A 25048-nucleotide genomic window follows, 5' to 3' on the forward strand; every position below is an offset into this window, starting at 1 on the left:
GAACCCCTAGCCTCAGCCAGCCAGGAACTTTTGTGTTGATGCTCCACTCAGCCCCACAACTCTGCCCTGCCCAGGTGGAGGGAGAAGGTGACAGGAAGGTGGGGGCCACCTTCCCCAGGCTACAGCTGCTAACCACCCTGTTCTCCCACCACAGCCTGACTTTGACGACAGGAGAGTGGGCCGCCCCAGGTCTATGCTGCGCTCGTACAGACAGATGTCCATCATCTCTCTGACTTCCATGAATTCTGACTGCAGCACCCCCAGCAAGGCCACCTCAGAGAGGTCAGTCCCTGCACCCCAGGGAGCCCCCCGCACCCCTGCCTCCCTGGCTCAATCCCTTCTCCTTCTCTCTCTTCACCAGCAACATCCCTTCTACCTTCCCCTTCCTCCTTTCAGTTTAAAAGCCTTTTCCCATCTGGAGCCTCACAACTACCCTAGGAGGCTCATGTTTAGTATCATTTGTAGGGGATTATCAGAGGCTCAGAGAGGCAAGGCAGCTTTCCTGAGGCCCAGCAGGACTCACCTGCAGCCCCCAGACTTCTAGTCCAGTGATCTCTGTCAGCCAGCCAGAGCTCCTCACCAAGCCTGCATCTTTCTAGAATATTGTCACCTCTCACTGGAATCTGTTCCCTTTCAAGGAAGCTCCTCCCAATCACAATGGGATGTCCCCGTTGAAGAGCTCCTCCTCCTGCACCACCTACCCACCCCTCTGTCGGGGGTCTTCCCTCCTTTGCCCCCTTCCGCCTTCCTGGAGCCCTCTGGCCATCATTGCTGGACCCTCCAGAAACTTCCCAGCAGACCTCAGAGGCTACTCTTGCCCAGAGGGAAAAGGATGGAAACGTCTTCTGTGTTTCACAATTCTAGGGGCCACCATTCACCCTGACCAACTCATCTGTTCTAATCATAGACACTATGAGCTACCCAGCACTTACCATATACCAAAAATGTGCCAGTGGTTCCTCCAACCTCATCTCATAGCCACTCTGCAAGGTCTCTGCAAAGACCCCCGTCTACTGAAAAGGAAATGGTGGTTGGAAGGGGTTGAGTGATTTACCCAAAGTTATTCATTCAGCTAATAACTGGCCGGGCCTGGATTTGAATCCACATTCATGCTTTCAACCAGTCTTCTCTCCTCACCACCAGTTTCTTTGCTATGGCTCACTTCTTTCAATTTCATTTTACCATGAATAAAATAAAGTGAACTTTACTCGTTACATTTAAGTGTTTGTGGGTTGAGCAAGTTGCTCCCCAGATCCTCTGCCAGATTTGCTGATCTACTCTAGATCCTGTAGTGACAGCTCAGGTAGCCCGAAGGTCCCCTTCAGCTTCCTGGGTCCTTGCAAGGCAGTTCCACTGAAGCTCTAACTGCAGTTTCTATTGCTGCCCCTCTGGCCTTTCAGCTTTGACCTGGAATTAGCACCACCCAAGACTCCGAGAGTGGAGCAGGAGGAGCCGATCTCCCCGGGGAGCACCCTGCCTGAGGTCAAGCTGCGGAGGTCCAAGAAGAGGACGAAGAGAAGCAGCGTAGTGTTTGCAGACGAGAAAGCGGCTGCCGAGTCGGACCTGAAGCGGGTGAGCGGCTGAGGCAGGTTGCCTCTCCAGTGCTGTCAGCAAATCTGCACTACATGCTGGGCACAAAACCCAGGGCTTCCAGATACGGGATCCCCGAGGCCCGCTTCTGCGGTGCTGTGGGTATTGCAGAGGCGGCACCCTAGGAGCTGAGAGGTGAAGTGCTTACTGCCCAGGCAGCTGGGGTGGCTGGGACATGACAGAGCTGGGAGTCAAACCCTGACCTTTGCACTTCAGAGCCTGTGTGTATCCTTTCCACCATCACACAGGGCTTTTCCAGGCGGGGGAGAGGCCACCTGTTCTCCCACCAAAGGGGAGAGCAGCCCACTTGGTATTGGGCTAGGTGTTTCTATAGCCCCCAGCCCCAGGCCTGTTCTAACCAGTGACATCTCAGACCCCTGCAAGCCCCTCCTGTGAGCCAGGAGTCCAGTTGGGGATGCAGAGATGAAATCTCACTGTCCTGGCTTTGAGAGTTTTGGTCTCGTAAACTAATAACTTTTTAAAAATGAGACTTGGTGTCAGACAGCCTTCTTAGTTTCCCGCTGGAAAAGAGGTTTGTCAAAAGCATTCTGGGAGCCTGGGAGGGGTAGACGGATTAACTGCCCTGGCAAGGGAGGGGTGCCAGATGAAAGAGCAAGGGGCCAACCAAGATACCTTGGTGAAGAAAGGGCCCTCCAGAAACTTCCCAGTGGGCCTCACAGGCTACTCTTGCCTGGATGGATAAGAATGGAAATGTCCTCTGTGTGTCTCAATTCTAGGGGACACCATTCACATGATAGTCTAAATGAATGCCACCCCCTCCACCCCGTAGTTGTGTAGTGTGCAACTTGTGAAACCATACATGGCAGACTGGCATGGAATGGTATAAAATAGAATAAATGAACTAGGAGCCAGCTTCATAGAAACCATGCCACACCCTCGTCCCTGATCTTTCAGGGCCCAGATCTGCCTCATGCTAAGCCTCTCTCTCTCTCTCTTTTTTTTTTTTTTTTTGTGTGTGTGTGTATTTGTGTGTGTGTGTGTGTGTGTGTGGTGTATTCCTCCAGCTTTCCAGGAAGCACGAGTTCATGAGTGACACCAACCTCTCGGAGCATGGGGCCATCCCCCTCAAGGCGTCTGTCCTCTCTCAAATGAGCTTTGCCAGCCAGTCCATGCCTACCATCCCAGGTATGCCCCCTGCTGCCACCAGCATGAGGGACTAGAGATAGTGCAGACCACCAGCCTTGTGGGTGGTGGGTGGATGGGAACTGTGTCTACACAACAAAGTGGGCCAGGCATCCTGGAGTTAGAGGCTGTGCTCACAGCCCCCCACCCTCTAATCTCTCCCCACACCCACCACTTCCTAGCGGTGACACCATCCCAGCAAGCTCCAGCAGGGACAAGGGAGAGGCCTGCTGTCTCTTGGGCCCTCAGAATTCACTGGGTATCCATTTGTCACACTAGGTGGCCCCTTGTTCTCAGTTAGCCAGGCCTCCCCAGGGGCCAGAAGTTTGCCCTTGGTATGTCCCTAAGACCTGTGGCTTCTTTATGGACCCGGAAGACTCTTTCTGGCTTTACAAAAATGGCCACCACATCTTATAGCTGCGGAGTGTTGGGTGCATAGATGCTCCCTATCTGCCATCCTCGTCACGCAATGTCCAGTGAGGAGGTTAGAACACAGCTGATGGTCCTAACTCACAGAAGAGAATCTGAGGCCCTAACAGGGGACATGACAGGGGACATGGCATGCCTGAGAGCACTCCATCTGGCATGCAGAAGTCCTTGGCATCTGCTGCTATGTGCCTGGCTCTGTGTGGTAAGGGCCAGGTCAGAAGGGAAGAAGACAGGGCCAGTGCTGCCCTGTGGAACTCAGCAGGCCGATCATGGTGAAGACGCTTACTGGTTCCCGAATGTTTGGGGTGCCAGGCCCTGCGCCAACTGCTACTCCTTCATTATTTCATTTACACCACTGCACATACCCAGGAAGTAGTTCATGTCATCCACCCCATTGTATGGATGAGGAAACTGGGGCACCGAGAATATCAGTCTCTTGCCTATCACCAGCCAGCAAATGGCAGAGGCTGAGTTCAGACCCAGGGCCTCTTCCCTGGAACCAGGCACTGGCACCTGCCCACTGCCCTGCCACCCCACGCCTGCAACATTTGGCTCAAGCCATTTCACTGGTATCTTCTCTGCAGGTCTCATGACACCCAGGCGGTCTGGGCTCTTTCTCCCATTTGGCCAGTGTCGAAAGCAGCAGTCAGAGAGTAACTAATTTTTCATGTCTCTGTGACTCCAGGCTGGGGCTGTAACCACTAGGCCATCTGGCCCCTCCACCAGGTGACACGTGGGTCTGAGACTCTCTTCCCAGTGTCTCCTGCAATGGGGAGAGAAATCCAGGGTGTTGGTGTTGGGAGCTGGAGGAAGAGTAAGCTCACACTGTCCCCTGCCTTGGGGCAGAAAGCTCTGTGTTTCCCGGGGATATCAGGGCTTTGGGGCAAGGTTTTGACCAGGAGCCAGGAGGCTGAACCCTTGTCTGTAGGGTGGGCAAGCTTCACTGCAAGAGGACAGCTTCAACGCCCCCTGGCGTGGCAGGAAATAGGCTTCCTGCCTCCTGCTTGGCGCATACAATGTGTAATCCCTGGATGCTGGCTCTGTCTCCCAGCCCTCCCCCTGTCTACCTCCCCCAAGGCACTGCCCCTCCTCCACCCACCCACTCATGCCCCAGCTCTACTCTCCTTCCAGCCCTGACACTCTCAGTGGCAGGCATCCCTGGGTTGGACGAGGCCAACACATCCCCCCGCCTCAGCCAGACCTTCCTCCAACTCTCAGATGGTGACAAGAAGACACTCACACGGAAGAAGGTCAATCAGTTCTTCAAGACGATGGTGAGGACACTGAGGGTGGAAGGAAAGGAAGACGTTGGGAGGAAAAAGGGAAGACAGCAATGCAGAGAAAAGAAAATGGGGGGTCGTGTGTGCATGTGTGTGCATACGTTGTCATTCCTAGGGAGGCCTAGTCAGGAGGCCTGAGTTCTGGGACACTGTGCAGCAATGCCCAGAGGGCGGTTCTCCTCTGGGGCCCCAGGCAGCTCCTCTGACCAGGATTGACCCCAGCTAGGCATGTGCAGGGCCCCAGGACCTCAGAAGCAGTAAGTGGCCTGCCCTCACCTAAACTGCCCCTTAGTGCCGCAGCACTTTCCTATTCAACCTATATCACAAAATCCTACAAATTGAACGTTAGTTTCCAAGCACTGATTCTGTAAGTCCCATCTCCTATCGTTACTTGTTGGCCTTTCCTCAAGATCAAGAAGGTCCCATAACACATCTGATCCTCAAGGTAATATGTAATCGGGACTCTGCTACTACAAATATCTCAAGTGTACCGTGAGCTCACAATGAGTCAGGCACTGTGCTAAGCACTTCCCAAGCATGGTGCCATTTGAGCTCCCACTCTTAGGATTTTATATGGGAGGCTCACAGGGTTTGGTAAGCGATGTGCCCAAGTCCACACGGCTAGTGAGCCTGGGCTCACTCTACTGTCTACCACTGCCTTTCTGGCCAAAGCCAAGGTCATAGCAGCTCACATTCACTGGTTTTTGGGCAGGGGTCAGTGTTGGGGCCCTTGTGATTAGGACTGGGAAGCTCCATTTTGGTGCTTAATCTGATCATCCCATCTTGGTTTTGTGCTTGTTTATTCTCTTCTCTCAAAAGCTGGCCAGCAAATCGGCTGAAGAAGGCAAACAGATTCCAGACCCGCTGTCCACGGACCTGTGAGCTGCTGCTGACTAGGGCTGCGTGGGAGAGCCAGGGAGGGGAGTTTCTGGAAGAGGAGAGCCATGGGTGGAACACCAAAGCCTCACAGAGTGGGAGACTCTCCCCATCAGTTGTCCTCACTTAGAGGAGACAGAGGAGCCAGTCAGGTCCCAGAGCTTGAGTGCTAACAAGCCCAGCATCCCCTGGGGCTGTGATCATGGTGGATGAGGAAGCCTCAATGTAGATTCCTGAACGCAAGGAACCAGCAAGAATGCCTTCTCCCAGTGTGCTCTCCCCAACATCCTAGGCACAGCTTTCATAACCCAGTTTCTTAGGGGTAAGAAACTGTTTTTGTTTCATTTATGAAGTCCCAGAACTTAACAGAAAAGAAAGCCTTTTAAATATTCTTTTTAATTTTATTTTAGATTAACAGTTTTGTACTTTACATTTTTTAATACAACCAACCAGTTTCTTTTCTAGCCAATCATCTCTGAAGAGTTGCTGTTTCTTACTGACAATAAAAAATGTTCTCTTGGTTCGAGTAAGCCTTGTTGCCTGATTCTGTTGGCTGACTCTCCTGGGCCCAGGACTGGGCAGGAAGCTCCCTGGAAGGAAGGCCCAGGGACTGCAGTGATGTGAAGGAGCCTGGTGATGCCCTTGCCCAATGCCAAGTTTCCCCACCTCATCTGTGAGAAGATTCTTCAAGAATCTCCATGACTCTGGTTCCTTAGGTGCCCAACCCTGGGCTACCAGCATGTTAAAAAAGTTGGCCTGGTCTTCCTCATGGATCTGAATAGTGGAGTGTCGTATCTCCTTTCTCCACCTTTAGAAAGAGATAGCAAGACCACCCAAGCCTGGTCACTCTAGTAAAGACCAAACCTAATGCCAAAGAGTTAGGAAAAGAGGGGTCTGAGGTCCAGCAGATTCATAGTTGAGCTCTTGGATCTTGTCACTGGCTCCAAAGTGGTGGCTTTTCTTGGAGGAATTCTCAGGTTTTTCAGATGAGGCCCAAAGGAGGTGAGTAGCTTTGTCAGGCAGCAGCAAGAGAGGATGGGAGCAAAGTCCCACCTCTGGATCCGACAGCGAGCAGGGAGCTGTGCAGGGGAGGGTTCCAGAAGGAGGCTGAGGACCCACTTGAGAAGGAAATTAATACTGGGTAAGTGCATGACAGTGCAAATTTCAGAAGTAGAGCCATCTGGAAACCTTGGAGTGGATGCTTATTTACAGGCTGAGTCCCTGGGGTAGAGTAAGAGAGGAGAAAGAATGATGATGGTAGCTCAAATTTCTTGAGCCCTGATGGTGTCTGGGACAGTGTTATAGACATGATAAGAATTAACTTCCTAAGTCTTGATAGCAGCCCTAGGAGGTAGATACGATTATTACCCAGATGAAGAAATGGAGGCACAGAGGCGTGAAGTGACCCAAGACCACACACTTAGTAACGAATGGCTGGGATCCAAACCCAGACAGCTGGGTGGGGAGCCTGACTCTTAGGCACTACCCTACATTGTCTCTGGGATGCCTTAGTGCACAGAATATCCTGAGTCTTGGTAGCCTTTATCCACCCCAGCCTGTCCCTGGTGGCCTCTGTGTCCCTGCTGCAAGCCCCATTTGAAGATGTGTTGCCTAGTTCAGCTTCTAGTCTCCTCAATAGGCCAAAAAGTCCTGTTTTGATGATTGTTGGGATTTGGGCTACACCAAACACCTTTGGGTTGCCTAAGGTGAGTAGGCAGCACCCAGAGGATTGGACTCAGTTACAAGCTTGGCCTTCTCATGCCTGCTTTTTCTCTCATTATGAACTGATAAAATCCTAGTGTTTAGCCTTGACATGTAAGCCTTTCCAAATACCAGTGGGCAGTGGGGGCCAGGGAGGAGGGGGCAAATCTCAACAAGGAAAAGAAAATGGTTCTCCCTTTTCCCACAACTACAGAAAAACAGGTATGATCCTGTGCCTTGAAACTGTAGATGTTACCCTCACTCAGGAGAACTGAAAGACACCCATACTCAGAGATTGTTGCTACATCGTCCTGGGAAAGTAAGCTTTAACCTCTGAAAATTCTGTAACTGATCAATCTCCTCACTTAATACTGTGTGGCCCTGGTAATAATACTTCTGAGTTCCATTTTCTGAAGATTATCAATATCTATGAGTTTTCTTATTAAGTCTGAACGGGACCGTTGGCACTTTCCTGTTTTCCCACATAAATGGAGCAAGACTTAGTTAAACCCATAAACAGGGGTTGAAAGTCAAATCTCATTTCAATTAAGACTGTCATCAGGTTGACAGCCCACTTAATCCTTTGCCAGAAAAATTTTAGATGCTCCCATTACATGGCAGGAACAACAATGCCAGTAGTAATAACAATAACAAACAACAATAATAATACAGCTGCCACTTACCAGGCACTTACTCTGTATGTCATTTCCTTAAATCCTCACACCAATCCTATGAGCTAGACACTAGGGTCCCAGCCACACTGATGTGAAACTCAGTTCCAAGGTTGAGGAGTTTGTGATGTGGCCTTGTCACCTGACTAGTAAGAGACACAGCCATCTCTGTCCACATCAAGCCTCGTGATCTTAATCCACACATTCACTTTCTACCTGGGAACTCAGCTCAATGTCAGACTCTATTTCACAGTCCATGATTGTTTGTAAGTCTTTGCCTACAATGCCAATGGTGGCACCTTGGAAAAATGAAGGTAGGGTTAGGCATTTGGCATAGCCCTCCTGGTACCACCGATGTTCCCTCATTGTATACAAGTTCTGTCCAAAACAAGCTAGTAGTCTCAAGGAAGGGTGTATGCCTCAGAATTTCCAGAAGGAGGTAGCATTGGATGGGGTGGGAGGAAGGATCTCTTTATAAGTCTTCCTTTCTTTATGTTGTTTTCTGAGACCCTTAGAGACTACTTCATCCAATGCTCTCATTTTACATAGTTAGGTGATCTCTCCAATGGCTGTGATCAGCAGGACCCAATCTGGAATCCAGGTCTTCGTCCAGGTAATCTCCCATCAGTGGAACTCTCTCACCTTTAAGCACCCAGTGACCCTTGTTCTCTGTCTTCAAGACAGGGTTGATATCTGCCATTCATACTTGAGTTTGATCTAGAGCACTAAGTTCCCTTCCTTTCCTTAAGGGAGGGATATTTTTAGCCTTTATTGCTAAGCATGGAGTAGAAGTCTTCCTTCTTTCTTCTAGGCTTTCAGGCTTATGTCAGCAAGTAGAAGAGAAATTGAGGGAAACAAATGGCCTTTCCAGCATCCAAAATCAGGATGGGCTCTGCTTTCCAGACATACTAAACTGTAACACATCTGTTTGCCTCTCCTGGCTGAATCCTGGGTGCCTCTGCCTCCCTGCCATAGCTTCAGTTCCCTAGGAAACAGATCCTCAGGCAATGATTGAATGCCATGCTCTTTTGGGGCTGCACAATCTTAGGGTGAAGGAAAGAGGGAAAAGGGATTGGAAGCAATAGAAGTTGAGGTATTAACTCTACTTGTGTCTGGTTCACACTAAGCCACAGAGACTCAACTTGTCAGGCAGCATTGAGCAGGATATCTTTGGGCAGGGTATAATAGAGAAATCAGACCCCAGGAGAGTCTGTAGAAAGGAGGAAGAAGGCTGGGTGTGGTGGCTCACGCCTGTAATCCCAGCACTTAGGGAGGCCAACGCGGGTGGATCATGAGGTCAAGAGATCAAGACCATCCTGGCCAACATGGTGAAACACTGTCTCTACTAAAAGTTCAAAAATTAGTTGGGTGTGGTGGCACGCACCTGTAGTTCCAGCTACTTTGGAGGCTGAGGCTGGAGAATCACTTGAACCTGGGAGGTGGAGGTTGCAGTGAACCGAGATCATGCCACTGCACTCCAGCCTGGCAACAGGGTGAGACTCTGTCTAAAAAAAAAAGGAGAAAGAAAAGGGAATGTATTTGCCCAGCTTGCCACTATCTCAGTCTCCTGTTTCTAGTGGTAAGTTCCCCCTATTGGGTGTGGTAAAACCCTTCATGGTTTTACCTGTGGATTGCATCATCTAGCCCTTTCAGTAGCTATTTGGGAAGCTATATCCCGTGCCCCACAAAGTGGCACTCCATCCAAGGGCAGAATTTGTATAAGAAACCAGCAACTCAGGTACTAAGACAGTAGTCTGGGCTCTGTTGCAGCAAGGAAAGGGAAGACCAAGCCTTTCTGGACAAGCAACTGGTGGACCCCAGGTGGGAGGACCATGTGGACCCAAGTTGGCTGCAGTGGCTACTGAGGTAGAGCAGACAGCTGGCGGCCCAGAAAACCATGGCCTCTGAAGGAGCCAAGAAGGCATATGAGATTGTCTGAGACATTCAGACCCTCACATGCCCCTTCTGTTATCTCCTGCTCCTATGAATCTTCTGTGTGTGTGTGTGTGGGTGTGTGTGTGTGTGTGTGTGTAAGATGTACTTTCTCCTTTCCTACAAAAAGATGAACAAATCCATATGCTTTCTCCTTTCCTAAGAGGGGATGTCCAAGTCCATGTGCTTTTTCCTTTCCTAGGAGGGATGTCCAAGTCCGTGTGCTTTTTCCTTTCCTAGAAGGGATGTCCAAGACCATGTGCTTATTCCTTTCCTAGGAAGGGTGTCCAAGTCCATGTGCTTATTCCTTTCCTAGGAGGGATGTCCAAGTTCATGTGCTTTTTCCTTTCCTAGGAGGGATGTCCAAGACCATGTGCTTTCTTTCCCATTAAGAGATGTCCAAATTCATGTGCTTTCGCCTTTCCCGAGAAGGGATGTCCCAGTCCAATCAGTCACAGAGTCCATTTCAAGGTGGCATTCAGTTATGATCTCCCACACAACCTACAGCAAGAAGATTTGTGAAAGAAGCCACGATAGCTGCTGTAGCTGGACCAAGACTATGACAGATACTCATCATTTCCTTCCTCCACCACCCAGTTAAGTGTCTCTGACCCACAGCTCACATTTCATCTGGACTGGGTTGCCTGCCTGCTGGAGTGCTCAGACCTCTTATCCCCAAAGGGTCTAAGTTTTTAATTGCTCCACCCTTCTTGGTTTGTGGTTGTTGTAATTACCTATTGACCATTACCAGTGGGCATAAGTGTACTAAGAAAGGGCCCAGTGATCCCCTTGGTTCCAGACATGCTCCTCTCTGCCCCTGTTGAATCATAACATCTAAAGTCCTCATGTAATCAGGGTCAGTTGCTGGTCCATGAGCGTGATAAGCCAAAGTGGCCAAGTGGTAGTCACAATTCCAGTTCAATGGGGGCTTCACTCTGTCCCTACCTTGTGACCATGTTATGGGTTGATTTGTGTCCTTCCAAAATTTACATGTTGAAATAATAACCCCCAATACCTTAAGATGTGACCTTATTTGAAGATAGTGTCTTTAAACAGGTAATAAAGTTAAAACAAGGTCATTAGGGTGGCTATTAATTCAACATGACTGGTGTCCTCATAAAAAGAGGAAATTTAGAGAAAGATGTGCACACAAGGAGCACGCCACATGAAGATTAAAGGTACAGATTGGAGGGATGCGTCTGCAAGCCAAGGAACACCAGATTGCCAGCAAACCACCAAAAGCTAGGGGCAAGGCATAAACAGATTCTCTCTCTCAGTACCTAGGGGAAAAAAAAAACCGGCCTGCCAACACCTTAGTTTCAGGCTTCTGATCTCTAGAACTGTGAGACAATACACTTTTGTTGTTTAAGCCACTCAGTCTGTGGTATTTGTTGCAGTGGCCCTAGCAAACAAATACAGACCGGGAACTCACATCTTACAAACCCAAGGACAGGAGGCATCAATCCCATGAGTGGGTCACTGGTGTGATAGTGAGAAGGGCTTTTGTACTCTCACACTGGGCCCCCAGCTTTAGGAGATTTTAAGGACATAGTATTACATACCACCCATAGTATTATACATCACCCACTGTCCACTGAATTTACTACAGACTGGAGGACGGCTCCCTGAGAGGTAGTGTCCCCCACTGGAACCTTGGCTGAACCTCTAAAAGGCTGTGCTCTGTTCCATCAGGTTGGCTGCTTCTGAATGATGGGGTTTATGGTAAAGCTGGTGAATCCCATGGCCTTGAGCCCATTATGTTTAGTTCCTTGCTAAGAATGGGTCCCTTGTTCCAAGTGAAGGTTTGTGGAATCCCAACTCAATGAACAAGGTTTTTCTGTAAGCCCTTAGATGATAATACTGACAGAAACATCATGGACCTTAGAAGGCAACCCCACATCTAGAGGATGTTTTGATCATGGTCATCATGAATTGCTGTTCTTTACAGGGTAGAGAGGTCTCAGTGTAAGTGACCCATGTTTCCCTAAGCAATGATGCACGTAATAGACTCAGTGTCAGTCTCTGCAACTAGCAGGTGGACACTTTGCAGTAGAAATAGCTATATCACACTTGGTGAGAGGAACTCCATATTGTGGAACCTAGTTAGAGCCTCCATCTCTGCCACCATGACCACTTGCTTCGCAGGCCCATTGTGCATTCGATGGATGGCAGATGAGCAAAACTGAGCTATAGGACTGGTCATCCAACTCCTTGATGGTTGAAAGACTGATCTGTGGTCTTTCTGGTGAGCAGTAAAATATAGATCTGCACATTTTGAGTCTACTCCCATTGGATCATGAACATACTTCTTCCCCAGACCCCCAGTAATCAATATTCCAGTATTATTCCTTTCAGTCCTCTGATCAATCAACAAAGCCATTCTTTATTGCCCAGGAGTATAAATATCTATCTCAGTTCATGTTCCCCTCTTTTTAAGGAAGACAGCCAAGTGTACTGCTCATAGCTCTAACATTGGGCTGCAACACAGCTGCAGTCCATTTCCAGCTAGCATTAACACAGTATGCCTTCTCCATAAGTTGGCCATGTAGAATCCCTCCATAAGTCCAAAAGTATGGGTTGAAGGACAGGCATGAATGAAGCAAAAGTAGGTACCATGGAATTCTGCGCCATCAGTTTTTATCATTTACTCATGCCTTCAAGACTTGCTTGAGCCCAATGTCAAAGATACCACTTCCATCTATGATGGATGTCTGCCACGCTCTGCCTTATGATGTGGAGACAACCATGACGACCATGGTGGACATCTCAGGTCGCATGGTCCCTTGGTGTCACATAGTGAGGAGCTCAACCTCTGAGGGGACCCAGTAGCACTCCGAGAGCTATTTTTCAGACAGAGAGTCAAGGAGAACATAAATTTGATTTAGATTCTGAGAGGTATGTGCTGTCATTATCCTATAGGGTCTTGTTAGCATCTCCATTCAGCATCCACATCTGCCATCAGTATCTCTGGGGTAATCAGATATGGCCTCAGAGGCAGAGCAGCTAGAACCACAGCCTAGACCTGCTGCAGAGCATTTGTCTTTAGGTTCACTCAAATTGGCATACTCCAGAGTCACCTGATAACAAATTGGAAACAGTAGTCCACAGTTTCTTTGTCCAAGATCCAAAAAGACTTTTCAGCTTCTATTTCTTTTTTAGTAAAAGAAAATGTAAGATGCAGCCTGGGTGCGGTGGCTCATGCCTGTAATCCCAGTACTTTGGGAGGCCGAGGTAGGTGGATCACTTGAGGTCAGTAGTTCGAGATCAGCCTGACCAATATGGTGAAATCCCACCTCTACTAAAAAATACAAAAATTAGCCAGGTGTGATGGTTGCACACCTGTAGTGCCAGTTAGGAGGCTGTGTTGGGAGGATCACTTGAACCCAGGAGGCAGAGGTTGTGGTGAGCTGAGATCATGCCACTGCACTCCAGCCTGGGCAACAGAGCGAGACTCCATCTCAAAAAAAAAAAAAAAAAAAAAAAGTAAGATGCAACAGCTTGATTTTATATTAAAGGTGATGTCCCAGCATGCCCTGACAACTGGAGCCCCAAAATTGGTAACAGTCATATTGGTGACATATATCAGGCCCCTAAATCACTCAGGTTTATCAACCCACCCTTGTAGCATGTATGTGTCTTGGTGGGGAATCTAGGGTGCCTGACATTCCCTCATCACCAAGCCAGTGAACATGATGTTATGCGTGCAGAGGAACAGTGTGATGTTTCTGGGAATATCACTATAAGCACGGTCCCTATGGATTATCTTAGGACAGAAAAAAGGAGAGTTGACATAGTACCGAGACTACACAGTATAGATATCCTGTTGTCCTGCCATAGCAAAGCAACCTGCCTTTTCATGTTCCTTTCATATGGATGCTAAGAAGAAAGCATTCATGAAACAAATAACCACATCCAAAGGAGCAGAGGCTGTACAGACCAGTTCCTGTAAAGATACCAAAGCCCACAGAGCATCTAGTGATATTAATGGTAGTCCACTATCACCTGCCAAGATTCGATTCATATTTAGAGGACAGACAGGTGAATTGAATGGGAATATTATAGGGGCCACTGCCCATACATTCTTCAAGTCTTCAACAGCTGTGTTTATCTCTGCAATTCTTCCGTCTGATCTTGACAAAACAGGTAGTTTCTGGGGCTTCCACTCAGACTTTCCTACTGTAATGGGTCTAACTGCCCAAGTCAATAAACAGACGCAAATGTGAGTATGTTCTGCATCCAGGAATCAGGCCAAGACCCCTATCACTCGGTCTCCAATGGTCCACACTCCAACCAGAGGACCATCACAGAGTTTTACATTCCCTGATACTGGTGTTAATTCAGATCTCATATCTACTCATCTTTGAGGGATCCAGATATTTCCTTTTCCCTGGTTCACAGTTATCCTGGAAATAGCCATAAGTCCCTTTGGGAAAATTTAGAGAACTATTTCCCGAAGATACTTGTGAGTACATTGCAGGGTTTTGTCTTAAAGAATCAGCCTCCCCTTCAGTCAATGGGCCTTGGTGTAGATCTGAAAGCTGAGTGAGGGGTCACAATTTCCCATAACCATGGCTGATGTTCTGATTATGTAAACAAAACAACAATCTACATAGCTGTTCATCTATTTGGCCTCTGGGATACCATAACCTACAGTGGTCAGTGTCATAGATCCCTGTGGGTTAAGGCACCCTGATTCTCTCTCTTGCCCTGTTGCTCCTCATGATAATTACCTCTACCTAGGACCTGAAAGTTGGGTGTAGGTACCTGCCTTTCCTAAACTAGAAGTCCATCATCCCCACTGACATGAGGGAGCCCAGTTCCATGCCCGCATCTCCTGCCATTAACACTGACCTAGAGAGGACGGCCACTCCCATGCTTGGTGTTTCTATTTGCTTCCTGTGGCTGCCTTAGCAAATAATAAACAAAAACCCAAACAAACAAAAAGCTTCAGGTGTTTTAAACAACAGAAATGTGTCCCTTCACAGTTCCAGAGGCTGGAAGTCTGAAATCCAGGTGTCAGCAGGGCCGTGCTCCCTCTGAAGGCTCCAGGGAAGAATCTTCCCTTGCCTCCTCCTGGCTTCTGGCAGCCAGCGATGCCTGGTGTTCCTTGGCTTGCAGCAGCATCACTCCAGTTTCTGTATCTAACTTCACTTGGCCACCTTCTCTCCATGTGTGCCTGTGTCTCGTGTCTCTGTTTCCAATTCTTCCTGTTCTTATAGGGACACCAGTCATTGGATTTAGGGACCACCCTAATTCAGGATAGCCTCATTTTAACTTGATTACCCCTGCAAAGACCCTATTTCCAAGTAACATCACATTCCCAGGTTACCCAGAGTTAGGACTTCAACATATATTCTCGGGTACACAATTCAACCCATAATGCAGGTACCCTTCACTTTTTGTCCTAAATTATATATACCCTTTAGGCTTTTCCAGGGAACATAATCTCAGGTCAGACATAATAAATTTCTTCTGAAATACCCACTTCCCTGAGCTGTCTGATCCCTTCTGAACTAACAGTGTTGAATAAACCAAGTTCTGGTGTGTCTACTCCATTCAATATAGGCCACCCTCTGTCCGAGCTTCAAGGAACTATCTCAGAAAACTATCAAAACCAGCACTGGGCGTCTGCCCTAACATTGAATCCTAAACCAGGAACAAGTGCCCCATGCTAATGAATTCTCTATCTGATCCTATTTCTGAAAACTTCCTAAGCCTTAGCACCCTCAGATCCACTCCCATGCCTGTTCCCAGTACCACCAGACAGATCCTGCAATTCCATGTAAGCTATATATCCCCAAGACAGGAGACACAGCTTGCCTCCCAGGCTGTGCTCCCCTCTCAGACCTGATTCTGGTTGCTGGGTGGAGGCAGTAAGGGGCGGTGGAGCCAATTCTCCAGAGGAACAAGCATCCACTTGCAGGGCATGTGTTTCAAGCAAGAGCTCCAAGAAAGGGGAGACCATTCCCTTCTGATAAGAGAGAAGGGCCTGCTTCCACCAGGCAGGATGTTTGGGGGATTCAAAATGTTCAGGCTCACAGGCCTGAAGGTTTCTACATCAGATCTTTGGCTGCAGTTTTCCTGTGAGGGCCCTGACTTTACTACAGGAGGCTGTTGAGGCTTTGCATTCATGTCTTTGCAAGTCTTTCACCCTTTTAACCAGTCTCTAACCCAATTTCAGCAGTCTGCTCTGCAACTGCATGTGATGAGGTCTCTAAAACCAGCTGTGATGGGCACCATAATAACCCCTCAGTGATGTCTGTATCCTAACCCCTGGAGCCTGTGAATATGTTAGGTTACCTGACAAAGGAGAATTAAGGTTGCAGATGGAATTAAGGTTTGCTGATCAGCTGAGTTTAAGATCGTGGAGATTACGCAGGATTATCCAGATTGGTCCAACATAAAGACAAGGGTCTTTAAAAGTGGAAAGAGGAGGCAGCAAAGGAGAGTCAGAGGATGCCATGTGAGAGGAAGTCACTGCCTGCTACTGGCTTTGAAGATGGAAGAAGAGGTCATGAATCCAACGGTGCAGGAAGCTCTAGAGGCTGGGAAAAGCAAGGAAACAGATTCAGCTCTAGAAAGGAACATAGCTCTGCTAACACTTCCTTTTTAACCAAGTGGGATCTGTGTCAGACTTCTGGTCTGCAGACTTAAGGTAATGAATTTGTGTTGTTTTGAGCCATGAAGTGGTTGATCATTTGTTGTGCACAATACAGCAACAGGAAACAAACAGAGAGGCCCTTTGATATTGGGAGCGTGCCTTCGGCTGTCCTAGCCTCACAGTTTCTATTTGAAAGACCTCCAGGACAATCAAAACTACTCCACAGGTTTTGTAATTGTTATTATCCTGTAAGGCACCTCAGCTATTTCATCACCCAGTGCATTTTGCAGGTAAAAGCATAAGGAATGATGATGTCACTGTGTGCAAGGAGCAATTTCCATCCCACTTACTATTAGCAGTGGGGAGTTCTATTGTCTTGGGACACTTGAGCAATGCAACTCCAAAATCCCATCCTGAGAGCCTGTTTTCTAAATTCTCTTCCGTTCCCAATTTGATGACACCCTGAGTCTCCTAGAATCTGTTACTCGAAGAGTGGTCTGCAGAAGAGCACTATGGGCCTCCCCTAGGGGCTTGTTAGGAATACAGAATCTCAGGCTTCACCCTAGACCTGCTGAATCCTACTCTGTATTTGAACCATACTCCCAACTGATTCAAATGCACATTAAAATTCTACAGCCCTGCCGGGCACAGTGGCTCACACCTGTAATCCCAGCACTTTGGGAGGCCAAGGCGGGCGGATCATGAGTTCAGGAGATCGAGACCATCCTGGCTAACATGGTGAAACCCCATCTCTACTAAAAATACAAAAAGTAGTCAGGTGTGGTGGTGGGCACCTGTAGTCCCAGTTACTTGGGAGGCTGAGGCAGGAGAATCGCTTGAACCCGGGAGGGGGAGGTTGCAGTGAGCCGAGATTGTGCCACTGCATTCCAGCCTGGTAACAGAGCAAGACTCCATCTCAAACAAACAAAAATTCTACTGTCCTTGTGCCTGTAATCCCAGCACTTTGGGGGGCCGAGGTGGGTGAATCACTTGAGGTCAGGAGTTCGAGACCAGCCTGGCCAACATGGTGAAACCCCATTTCTACTAAAAATACAAAAAAAAAAAAAAATTAGCCGGGAGTGGTGGTGGGCACCTGTAATCTCAGCTACTCAGAAGGCTGAGGCAGGAGAATTGCTGGAACCCAGGAGTCAGAGGTTGCAGTGAGCTGAGATTGTGTCATTGCACTCCAACCTGGGTGACAAGAGCAAGGCTCTGCCTAAAAAAAAAAAAAAAAAAATCTAAAAGTATTGGCCATGAAAACACAACCCAAAGATTAGAAGCTGATGGCTTACTTGGGAGTGCAGGTCCGGGCACCAGGAGGGAAATGGAACTGAGGCAGGGAAAGGTGTGGAGCAATTGAAAGCAAAGCATTACGGTGCTGGACACTGCTTCATGACAAGCTGCAAAGAGCCAGCTTATTGGTCACAGAGGTGCCTGCTTGTCTACTCTTGACATCCCTGGAAAGGATATATAGAGTATTCTATCTCCTATTTCTTACAGCCAAAGGGAGAATTAACTAACTCCCTGCACTTCCAGGCTGCATCCTCCAGCCCCTCTGGCATCACTTGGGAAGCCAGATCTATCTTTTGCTCAAATCAGGTTCAGTAAGAAACTCAGGGAATGCAGCTGGTCGGCCTGGCTGTGCAGCAGCACCACAGGGGAGTGGTCCAGCCTTCTCACCCAAATGACTCACTAGCCCTAGGAAGTGCACCACGAAGACCCAAGTAAAGTAGCTTCAACCCCTTCTCACTGGAACGCATTGAATCATCCCAGCCAGGCATGACCCCTCCAGGCTCAGACCAGCCAATATTCAGAGCATTGGCTGAGGTCTAAGAGGCTGGGTAGACCATCCCCACTGCCACTTTTTGTTTGCTTGATCGTTTGTGATTTGTTTTCTGCAGAGTGAGGGCAAATTCCCACTGACGTGCAGAGGGACACAGTCCCCAATTTGAAGATGGCCTTTTACCTAGGAAGCACCCAGAAATCCCTGCAGACATTGATGAGGACATATTCATTCCAGAAGAATCTCCAGTTCCTGCAGAGATGTAATCAGAGAACTGTGACCTTTAAAAAGAATGTGACCTCTCTAAGCCCAATTTCCTCATATGCGACAAAGGACAATGACAGATGGGCATTAAGCCAGCCAGAGGAACTAAGGATGTGGGATAATGGTGTCTGCCAATTCCCCCTGAGTCAGCCCCATAGACTGATCACATAGAGCTCTCTTAATAATAAGGGGCTCTCTAGTAATGGTTATAGTGGACAGCCCTGGAAGTGGCACCAGTCCCTGCCCTCCCAAGTCTCCCACCGTCACCCTGAGGAGGCGTGTGTTTGGGATACGGAAGTCTCCTTCAGGGTGCATACGGCTGGTGGCAGCTGCATGATCAATGACACCCACATAGACACACACAGACCTCAGCTCTAGACCTGTCTGCACTGAGTCCCAGCCAAGGCATTTTCCAGAGAACATCAAAGGGATATATTATATCTCAGGCACTGAGCAAAGAGGACGAATGTGTCCTGTTCAGAGGTCCCAGACTATCACAGTGCATGCTACCTCCCCACGGTGTCCCCCAGGTCCACGACTCCAGGCCTTGCCACTCCAACACTGACAGACATTCAGTGAGTACCTGTCATTGTCTGCTGCTGTATTAGACACTAGAGATACCACAACAGCCAAGGCAATCTCTTTCCTCACACTTGAAGCACAAGTGAGAGCTTAATGATCATTGGCTAATTCATTCCTAAAACCCACCCGGTAGAAAGGGGCTCCAGATTACCATTGGTTCCACTTCTTTTCCTTTGGTTAAGGAAACAATGTTTACTAATGGAAGGAATTAAAACGCTTTTTTTTTTCTGAAAGCATTTATTGGCCAATGCAAAGTGGAGTACTGCCAAGGCCACTGGGTCCAGAATAATTGTCATTTTCCCTTTCCCAAAGGAAAGATAATCCAGAAAGAGTCCATGGAGGGTTCCCCATCCTTGCACCTCTAAATCATCCTGAGATTTAGGGCTCGAGAATGGCAAACCTCCTGCTCAGAATCTGACGCGTCAGAGCTATTCATACACAGCCTCCACTAGTTTGGTCTCTAGAATGCACATGCCCCTAACATGGGGAACACGCTATTGTGCGGTACCACGAATAGCAAGTTGAGAAGCTCCAATGCTTTGGTGGGATGAGATGAGGAAGTTTCAAAATGGGTTAACGAGGGTTGATAGCAGAGGAAGAAACCAGTTCCAAAGCCGAATTTTCTCTCCAGAGGATTCTTGCCAGAGGTAGATTTTAGAAGGCAGAGTTGCAGGTTAGGTGAAGAATAGAGGGATTGGCAGTAAAGGAAACTGTCCCCTTTGAGGGCGTGAGGCAGGGAGTTTAGTGTGGGCTTCTGTTCACTGAGAGTCAGGACAGAGCACAGGAAAGGCAAGAGTTGAAACCCACCAAATACACAGAACTGGCACTATTCTGGAAGACTTTAATCATGGTTTATCAAATATCATACGCTTAGAAGTTTATAATAATTAACCCATATAATAGTAAGGGTTAATAACTCAAACTCTTATGACTAGCACAATGAACCATATTGTTTTTCTTTGATTGCACTCTTTATGTTTCTAGTAAGAAAATCCTTGAGAGTTGCATACACAGTTATTTTATGACTGTTTATGAAATTGGGAAAAGGTAAGTAGATTTTATGAAATGTATGCCCCTATGACAGACCCCCAAAATTCATTTTGATCTTTCAAAGTTTAAAATTAAAAATAGGAAACGTATTTGGTGTTAAATGTGTAGAAAATCTAACAGTAATTACAAAAGTACAAACCAAAGAACGTTTGGAAAATCAGTCAGCTTCTGTGAATTGTCCCTGCTTGGCGTTCAACTTTGAGCACACTGACAAGTGAATAGGTGTGATTCCCATGTTCTTGGGAACTGCCTACAGGGCTGGTCACATGAAAATCCACCCAGCTGGACACGGGGCAGCGCAGCTGACTGTGGTTCGCAGAGATGGCTTCCCATGTCCAGTGAATAGAGACCCATGAGATCGCCACCACTGTGGTCCTGATTTCCACAGGACAACGCAAAGTGAAGAGAACAGCACACAGCCCTGTTTCCCTCCCTCACAAATGCACTAAGAACGTAATTTGCTCCTAGCATTGTCCAAAGTCTGGGAGAAAATACTGTCTCTGCCCTCAGGGTTACTCCAGATCTAGTTGTGAAGTCAGGCAATAAACTGATGATAGCAGCAAAATGAAACCCATTCTAGGCCTGAAGGGTGTTCAGAGTAAGGAGGAAACATGGAGAGTGGCCTGGAAACCAGGAGGAAGGCTTTCGGGGAAGTGGCGTTTCAGCAGGCATTGAAGATAAGCGAGAGTCCTCCAGGAAGCGGAGGGGGCAGGGCACTCCTGACAAAGGATGTCCTGCAAGGGGCCAGGCAGGCACCGGAGCATCAGGAAGACGTTCTCGTGGCCACAATCCAGGGGGTGCAGAGGGTGGATGGGAAACTGATAGGAGAGGTCCAGCTGGGGCTTAGTGCATAAGGGTCTGGACTGCCATGCTGAGAAACTGGCACATTGACAAGCAGCACGTATGAGCACCTAGTGTGTGCCAGACACTGTTCTTAGCAACCTACACTTAACACCTTCTGAAAGCTCACAACCACCCTCTGAAGTACAGACTATCGTTCTACCCAATTTACAGGTGAGGACACAGGCACAGAGAGGCACAGACACTTCTCCCAAGTCACAGAGCTCGGAAGTGGTGGAACAGGGACTTCCCGCTGCAGGCTTTGAGGAAAAGGCAGTCAAGTGGCATGTTTCCAAGGGATAACTTTGGGGACAGAGCCTGGATGCCTATATCACTTGGTTTCTAAGCTGGGTGTGCATCAGAGCCCCTGTCAAGCCTCACCTGGTCCTTACAAATCAGAATCTTGGAGGCCTGGGTCCAGGAGAGTGTGTTTTAATAAGCCCCAAAGGCGGGGCCTGAGGTCCTTCAAAACCACCCAGCTCTGCCTCCCATTTGCTAGACAAAGAAACTGAAACCCAGGCGGGCACCACAGCCCAAGCCCACCAAAGCCTTCATGAGTGAGATGAGGACAAAATGATGGTGCCCAGCCTAGAGACACTTCCTCCAGCCAGCATTCTTCACCCAGAGCGTGGAGAGGGAAGGGGAAGACGGGAGGGAGGAGGAGCTCTTTATGGAGCAGACACCTTCTCTAGGTATAGGATGAAGGCCACTGGTGGTATGGGAGGGGACCTTCAGTGCATGGAATCACAGCCACACACAATATTGAATCCCATTGTGTTAGTTATTTATGGCTGCTGTAACAAATTACCACTAAATTAGCGGCTTAAAACAAGACAGATGTGTTCTCTTACTGTTCTTGAGTTCAGAAGTTTAAAATAAGATGAGGTACAACTCCAGGTGTTGGCAGGGCTTGCTGTTTCTGAAGGTTCTGGGAAGAATCTGTTTCCTTGGCTCTTCTGACTCCTAAAGGCTGCAAGGCATTCAGCTTTCCTTGGCTTGTGGCCACATCACTCCAGTCATCTTTCACTCTCACACCTCATTGTCTGTCATTAAATCTCCCTCTGTTTCCCTCTAATAAGGAGAGTTATGACGACATTGGGCCCACCTGGATAATGCAGAATAACCTCTCCAACTGGTCATGGATTTAATCACTTCTGCAAAGTGTCTTTTACCTTGGAAGATGACCTATTGGCAGATTATGGGGATTTGGACTGAAGCCTTTGGAGAGGGAGGGGCTCATTACTCTGCCTACCACTCTCATGATCAGAAAATCTCTTCTTTTCCAATTTTGTTTCAATTCTCTTGCCTTCTCCAGAAAGAAAGTCTCGGTCCTTGGCCAGCGTGTTTTGGCACCTCACTAATACTTGCTGACCTCGTGTTCGAGCAGAGTGAGCACACTCAGGCCAGAGCCTTCAGCAGACAACTGACGCCTCCTCAGTGTCCTCATCTATGAAATGGGGACAATTATAATCTGGGTCTCCTAGGGTTGCTGTGGGGGCTGAATGAGATAACACAGATAAGGTGCTCAGGCTTTGCCCATGACAGTGTAAGCACTAAATAAATACTAACTGATTTTATTTATCGCAAGTGATCCTGATGACCGATGATCCATTTCCAGAAGTTATATAGAATCTATCTTTAAAACAAGTTTGCTGAGTACAAATCAGAAACAGAGCAAGAAAACCAATGAGAACTTTTAAGTATGGTGTATCAAAACTTCAGGTACCACACAGAGATGACAAACACCACAAGCAAAGGGAGCCTCAGTTTGTGTGGCCGTGACGGTGTCCTGAACACCAGCCCAGAGCTGGTACTGGGAAGACAGCCTGGTATTTGCTGAATAAACGAAGGAATGAATTACAGCCATGCATTGTTTCAGAGGCATTTCCTATAGTACCTCATCCAGGCCTTGCAGCAGCTGTTTTCCATAACCACAAACAGACTCAGAGATTAAACATCAAGGCTCTCAGAAAACGTAGCTGGAGGAGTCAGATTCTGACTCAGGTCAGTCTGCCTGCTGCTGAGCTGCCTTCTAAGACACCTTTTCCCATTTCCAACCCAGCTCTCACTATTCCCACTGCAGCAGAGGTAAATTCTTTTTCTCTAAGCAACTGTTTCTCCCAGGAACCTGACGCTGAAATCTCTCACTCTGTCTCCTGTCCTTAAAGGAACCGAAAGAAAACTCTTCGCCTGCCTGCCCTGAAATTTCATCCAAGCCCTGCAATCTACTTACCGCTTTTAAACAGGCGGCCGCCAGAGGACGGTATTGATCTACATTTCCTCAGACAAGCACCTCAGAAGCCAAAAAGCCGCAGAGCACCAAGACCACCTTCAGCCTGGCTAATGCCTCAGCCAGACTTCCACAAAGCCCATGCTCAGGATGAAGAAGCCATCCCCCTGTCAGCCCCAAATACCCCAAGACACGGCTCTCGTGAACACTGTTGCCCAGGCAGGCAGACGAGGGCTCATTGCCACTCACAGAGAACCCCTACCATAGATAGTAGGTAGTACTGCAATAATTTATCCCCATTTTACAGATTAGGAACCTGGGGCAGAGAGTTAAGCTAGAGGCCAACTAGTCCCTAATCCCCTGATTCCCCGCCTCAAAAACCTTTGTACCGTGCTAGGCTCCTGGGAATCCTGGAACTTAGAAACTATTTGTGTATTATGTGGAGAGAGGGGAAAGAGTCCATAAATCAAACCTCTAATCAAATGTGGATTTGGGGGAGGTATCTAGGGTCCAAGAGCTGGGGATATTGTAGCCCCAGCTGGTGAACCACCAGCATCTCCCATCACCTCGGACTCCCGAGTCCCTAATGAGAGCGAAATGTATTGAGCAGGTGCGATATGTACAGTACCGCCTGACAGGAAGTGCCCAAGCAGTACCCGGAAGTAGTTGGTTTTACCGATAAGAAAACTAAGGCCCAAAACAAACGGTTGCTGTCTAAGGTATAACAGTGCCTAAGGAGTAGAGACAGGATTGAGACCCAGAAAGTTTGGTTCCAGGGCCGGAACTCCTTGCTCCTGGCACTGCCTGTGTGATCCAGTTCCAGCCAAGGAGGAGTGGCAGACAGGCTGGCTCCCACCTGCCTCCTTCATCTCGGTGGCTGGTCACCCTCTTTGTGCCTGCTTCCTCAGAGTTCAACAGGGAAACTGAATCTTACTGCACTGTGGCCCTACATGAGTTCATGTTTGTGAAAATGCACACCACCTCCTACCAGACAGGTGAACTGAGATCCGACTTCTAAAAGAGTATGATTCTCCATCCTTGAAAGTCAAGGCCAGAAGTGGCAGTGCTGGTTGATCACAGTCAGGCTGGGGGCCTGTGTACAGTTACCCTTTCTGCAGGACTTGAGTCAGCATTGGCCTCTGGGCCCAGCAAGAGCCACAGCTGACTGCTGGGATATGTCCTCGGGGCCATGGCTCCCAGATGGCAAGATTTTCCCAAGGGGAAAGCAAATGGTTGAGCTTCGCTTGGAGGAGGATATGATGCCAGGCCTCCTGCCCAGAGCCCTCTCCCGTGTCAATATCTGGCCTCAAGTACCCTTGCATTCATCATCATCCTCATGATCTGTAGCTTTTGCAGCCCCTAGGTTCCATGTTTTACGTATATTACTTTTTCCTTCCAAATCCACGTGAGACAGATTCTAGTTTCATCCTCACTTTATTGATAAACAAAGGGAGGCCTCGTAAGATTAAGAAACTTGGCCAAGACCACACGGCTATCAAAGAGCAAAGCTGGGATTTGAACCCAGTTTTATCCAGTCCTCAGGCCTGTGGGTTTCATGGTTTATTGCTTTGTCCCCAAATGTCCCAATTTGGGGTTCAGAATATACAGAATATATGGTCTTTCACGTCCAAGAAGTCCTCCCTCTGGACCGTAGTATGCAAACGGCAGCCCAAGCGTTCCCTAGGCAGGCTCAGGCCCTCACACGCCCAACTCTTATTTTTTATTTATTATTCTATTATTATTTCCCTGACGCTGGGCAGAGTGCATCTTCTCAGGTTTGAATTTTCACTTCTAGAAATTTCAAAAAGTTTAAAATAATTTCATTCACAAAATGACCCTAGTTGTTAGACACATTTGATTCTTTTCCCAGAGGCCCCAGGTTGGTCAAGGGGGCTGCAGGACCGTAACTCTCAAACTTCACTGGGGGGTGGGAACAGCTAGCTCCTGTTGTCTACCCCAAGGGCTGGCGCCAGTGTTCCTACAAATCTGGAATGAAGGGTCCTCTGGGGTTGCTTTGGACACCCCTGGCCTGAAGGTTTAACCTTGTGACCAAGTGCAGGGAAGCTGTGATCCCCA

At 48.2% G+C, this 25048-nt stretch overlaps 1 protein-coding gene across 4 annotated transcripts in view; it reads left to right on the forward strand.

Moving 5' to 3' along the window:
* The window catches only part of DOCK2 (dedicator of cytokinesis 2), a 433369-nt gene extending 427521 nt beyond the window's left edge, over window positions 1-5848 (forward strand). For 2 of the 4 annotated variants that reach the window (XM_017960117.3, XM_021940248.2), the window contains 5 exons: window positions 155-282; window positions 1401-1572; window positions 2616-2736; window positions 4294-4436; window positions 5262-5848. In XM_017960117.3, coding sequence (XP_017815606.1) covers window positions 155-282; window positions 1401-1572; window positions 2616-2736; window positions 4294-4436; window positions 5262-5324 — 627 coding nt within the window. In that variant the 3' untranslated portion in view covers window positions 5325-5848. The remainder of the gene's footprint in view (window positions 1-154; window positions 283-1400; window positions 1573-2615; window positions 2737-4293; window positions 4437-5261) is intronic. The other 2 variants (XM_021940247.2, XM_021940249.2) reach the window with 2 other exon arrangements.
* Window positions 5849-25048: the final 19200 nt, after the last annotated feature.

This window comes from Papio anubis, chromosome 5, assembly GCF_008728515.1.
Source record: "Papio anubis isolate 15944 chromosome 5, Panubis1.0, whole genome shotgun sequence".
Classification (NCBI taxonomy): domain Eukaryota; kingdom Metazoa; phylum Chordata; class Mammalia; order Primates; family Cercopithecidae; genus Papio; species Papio anubis.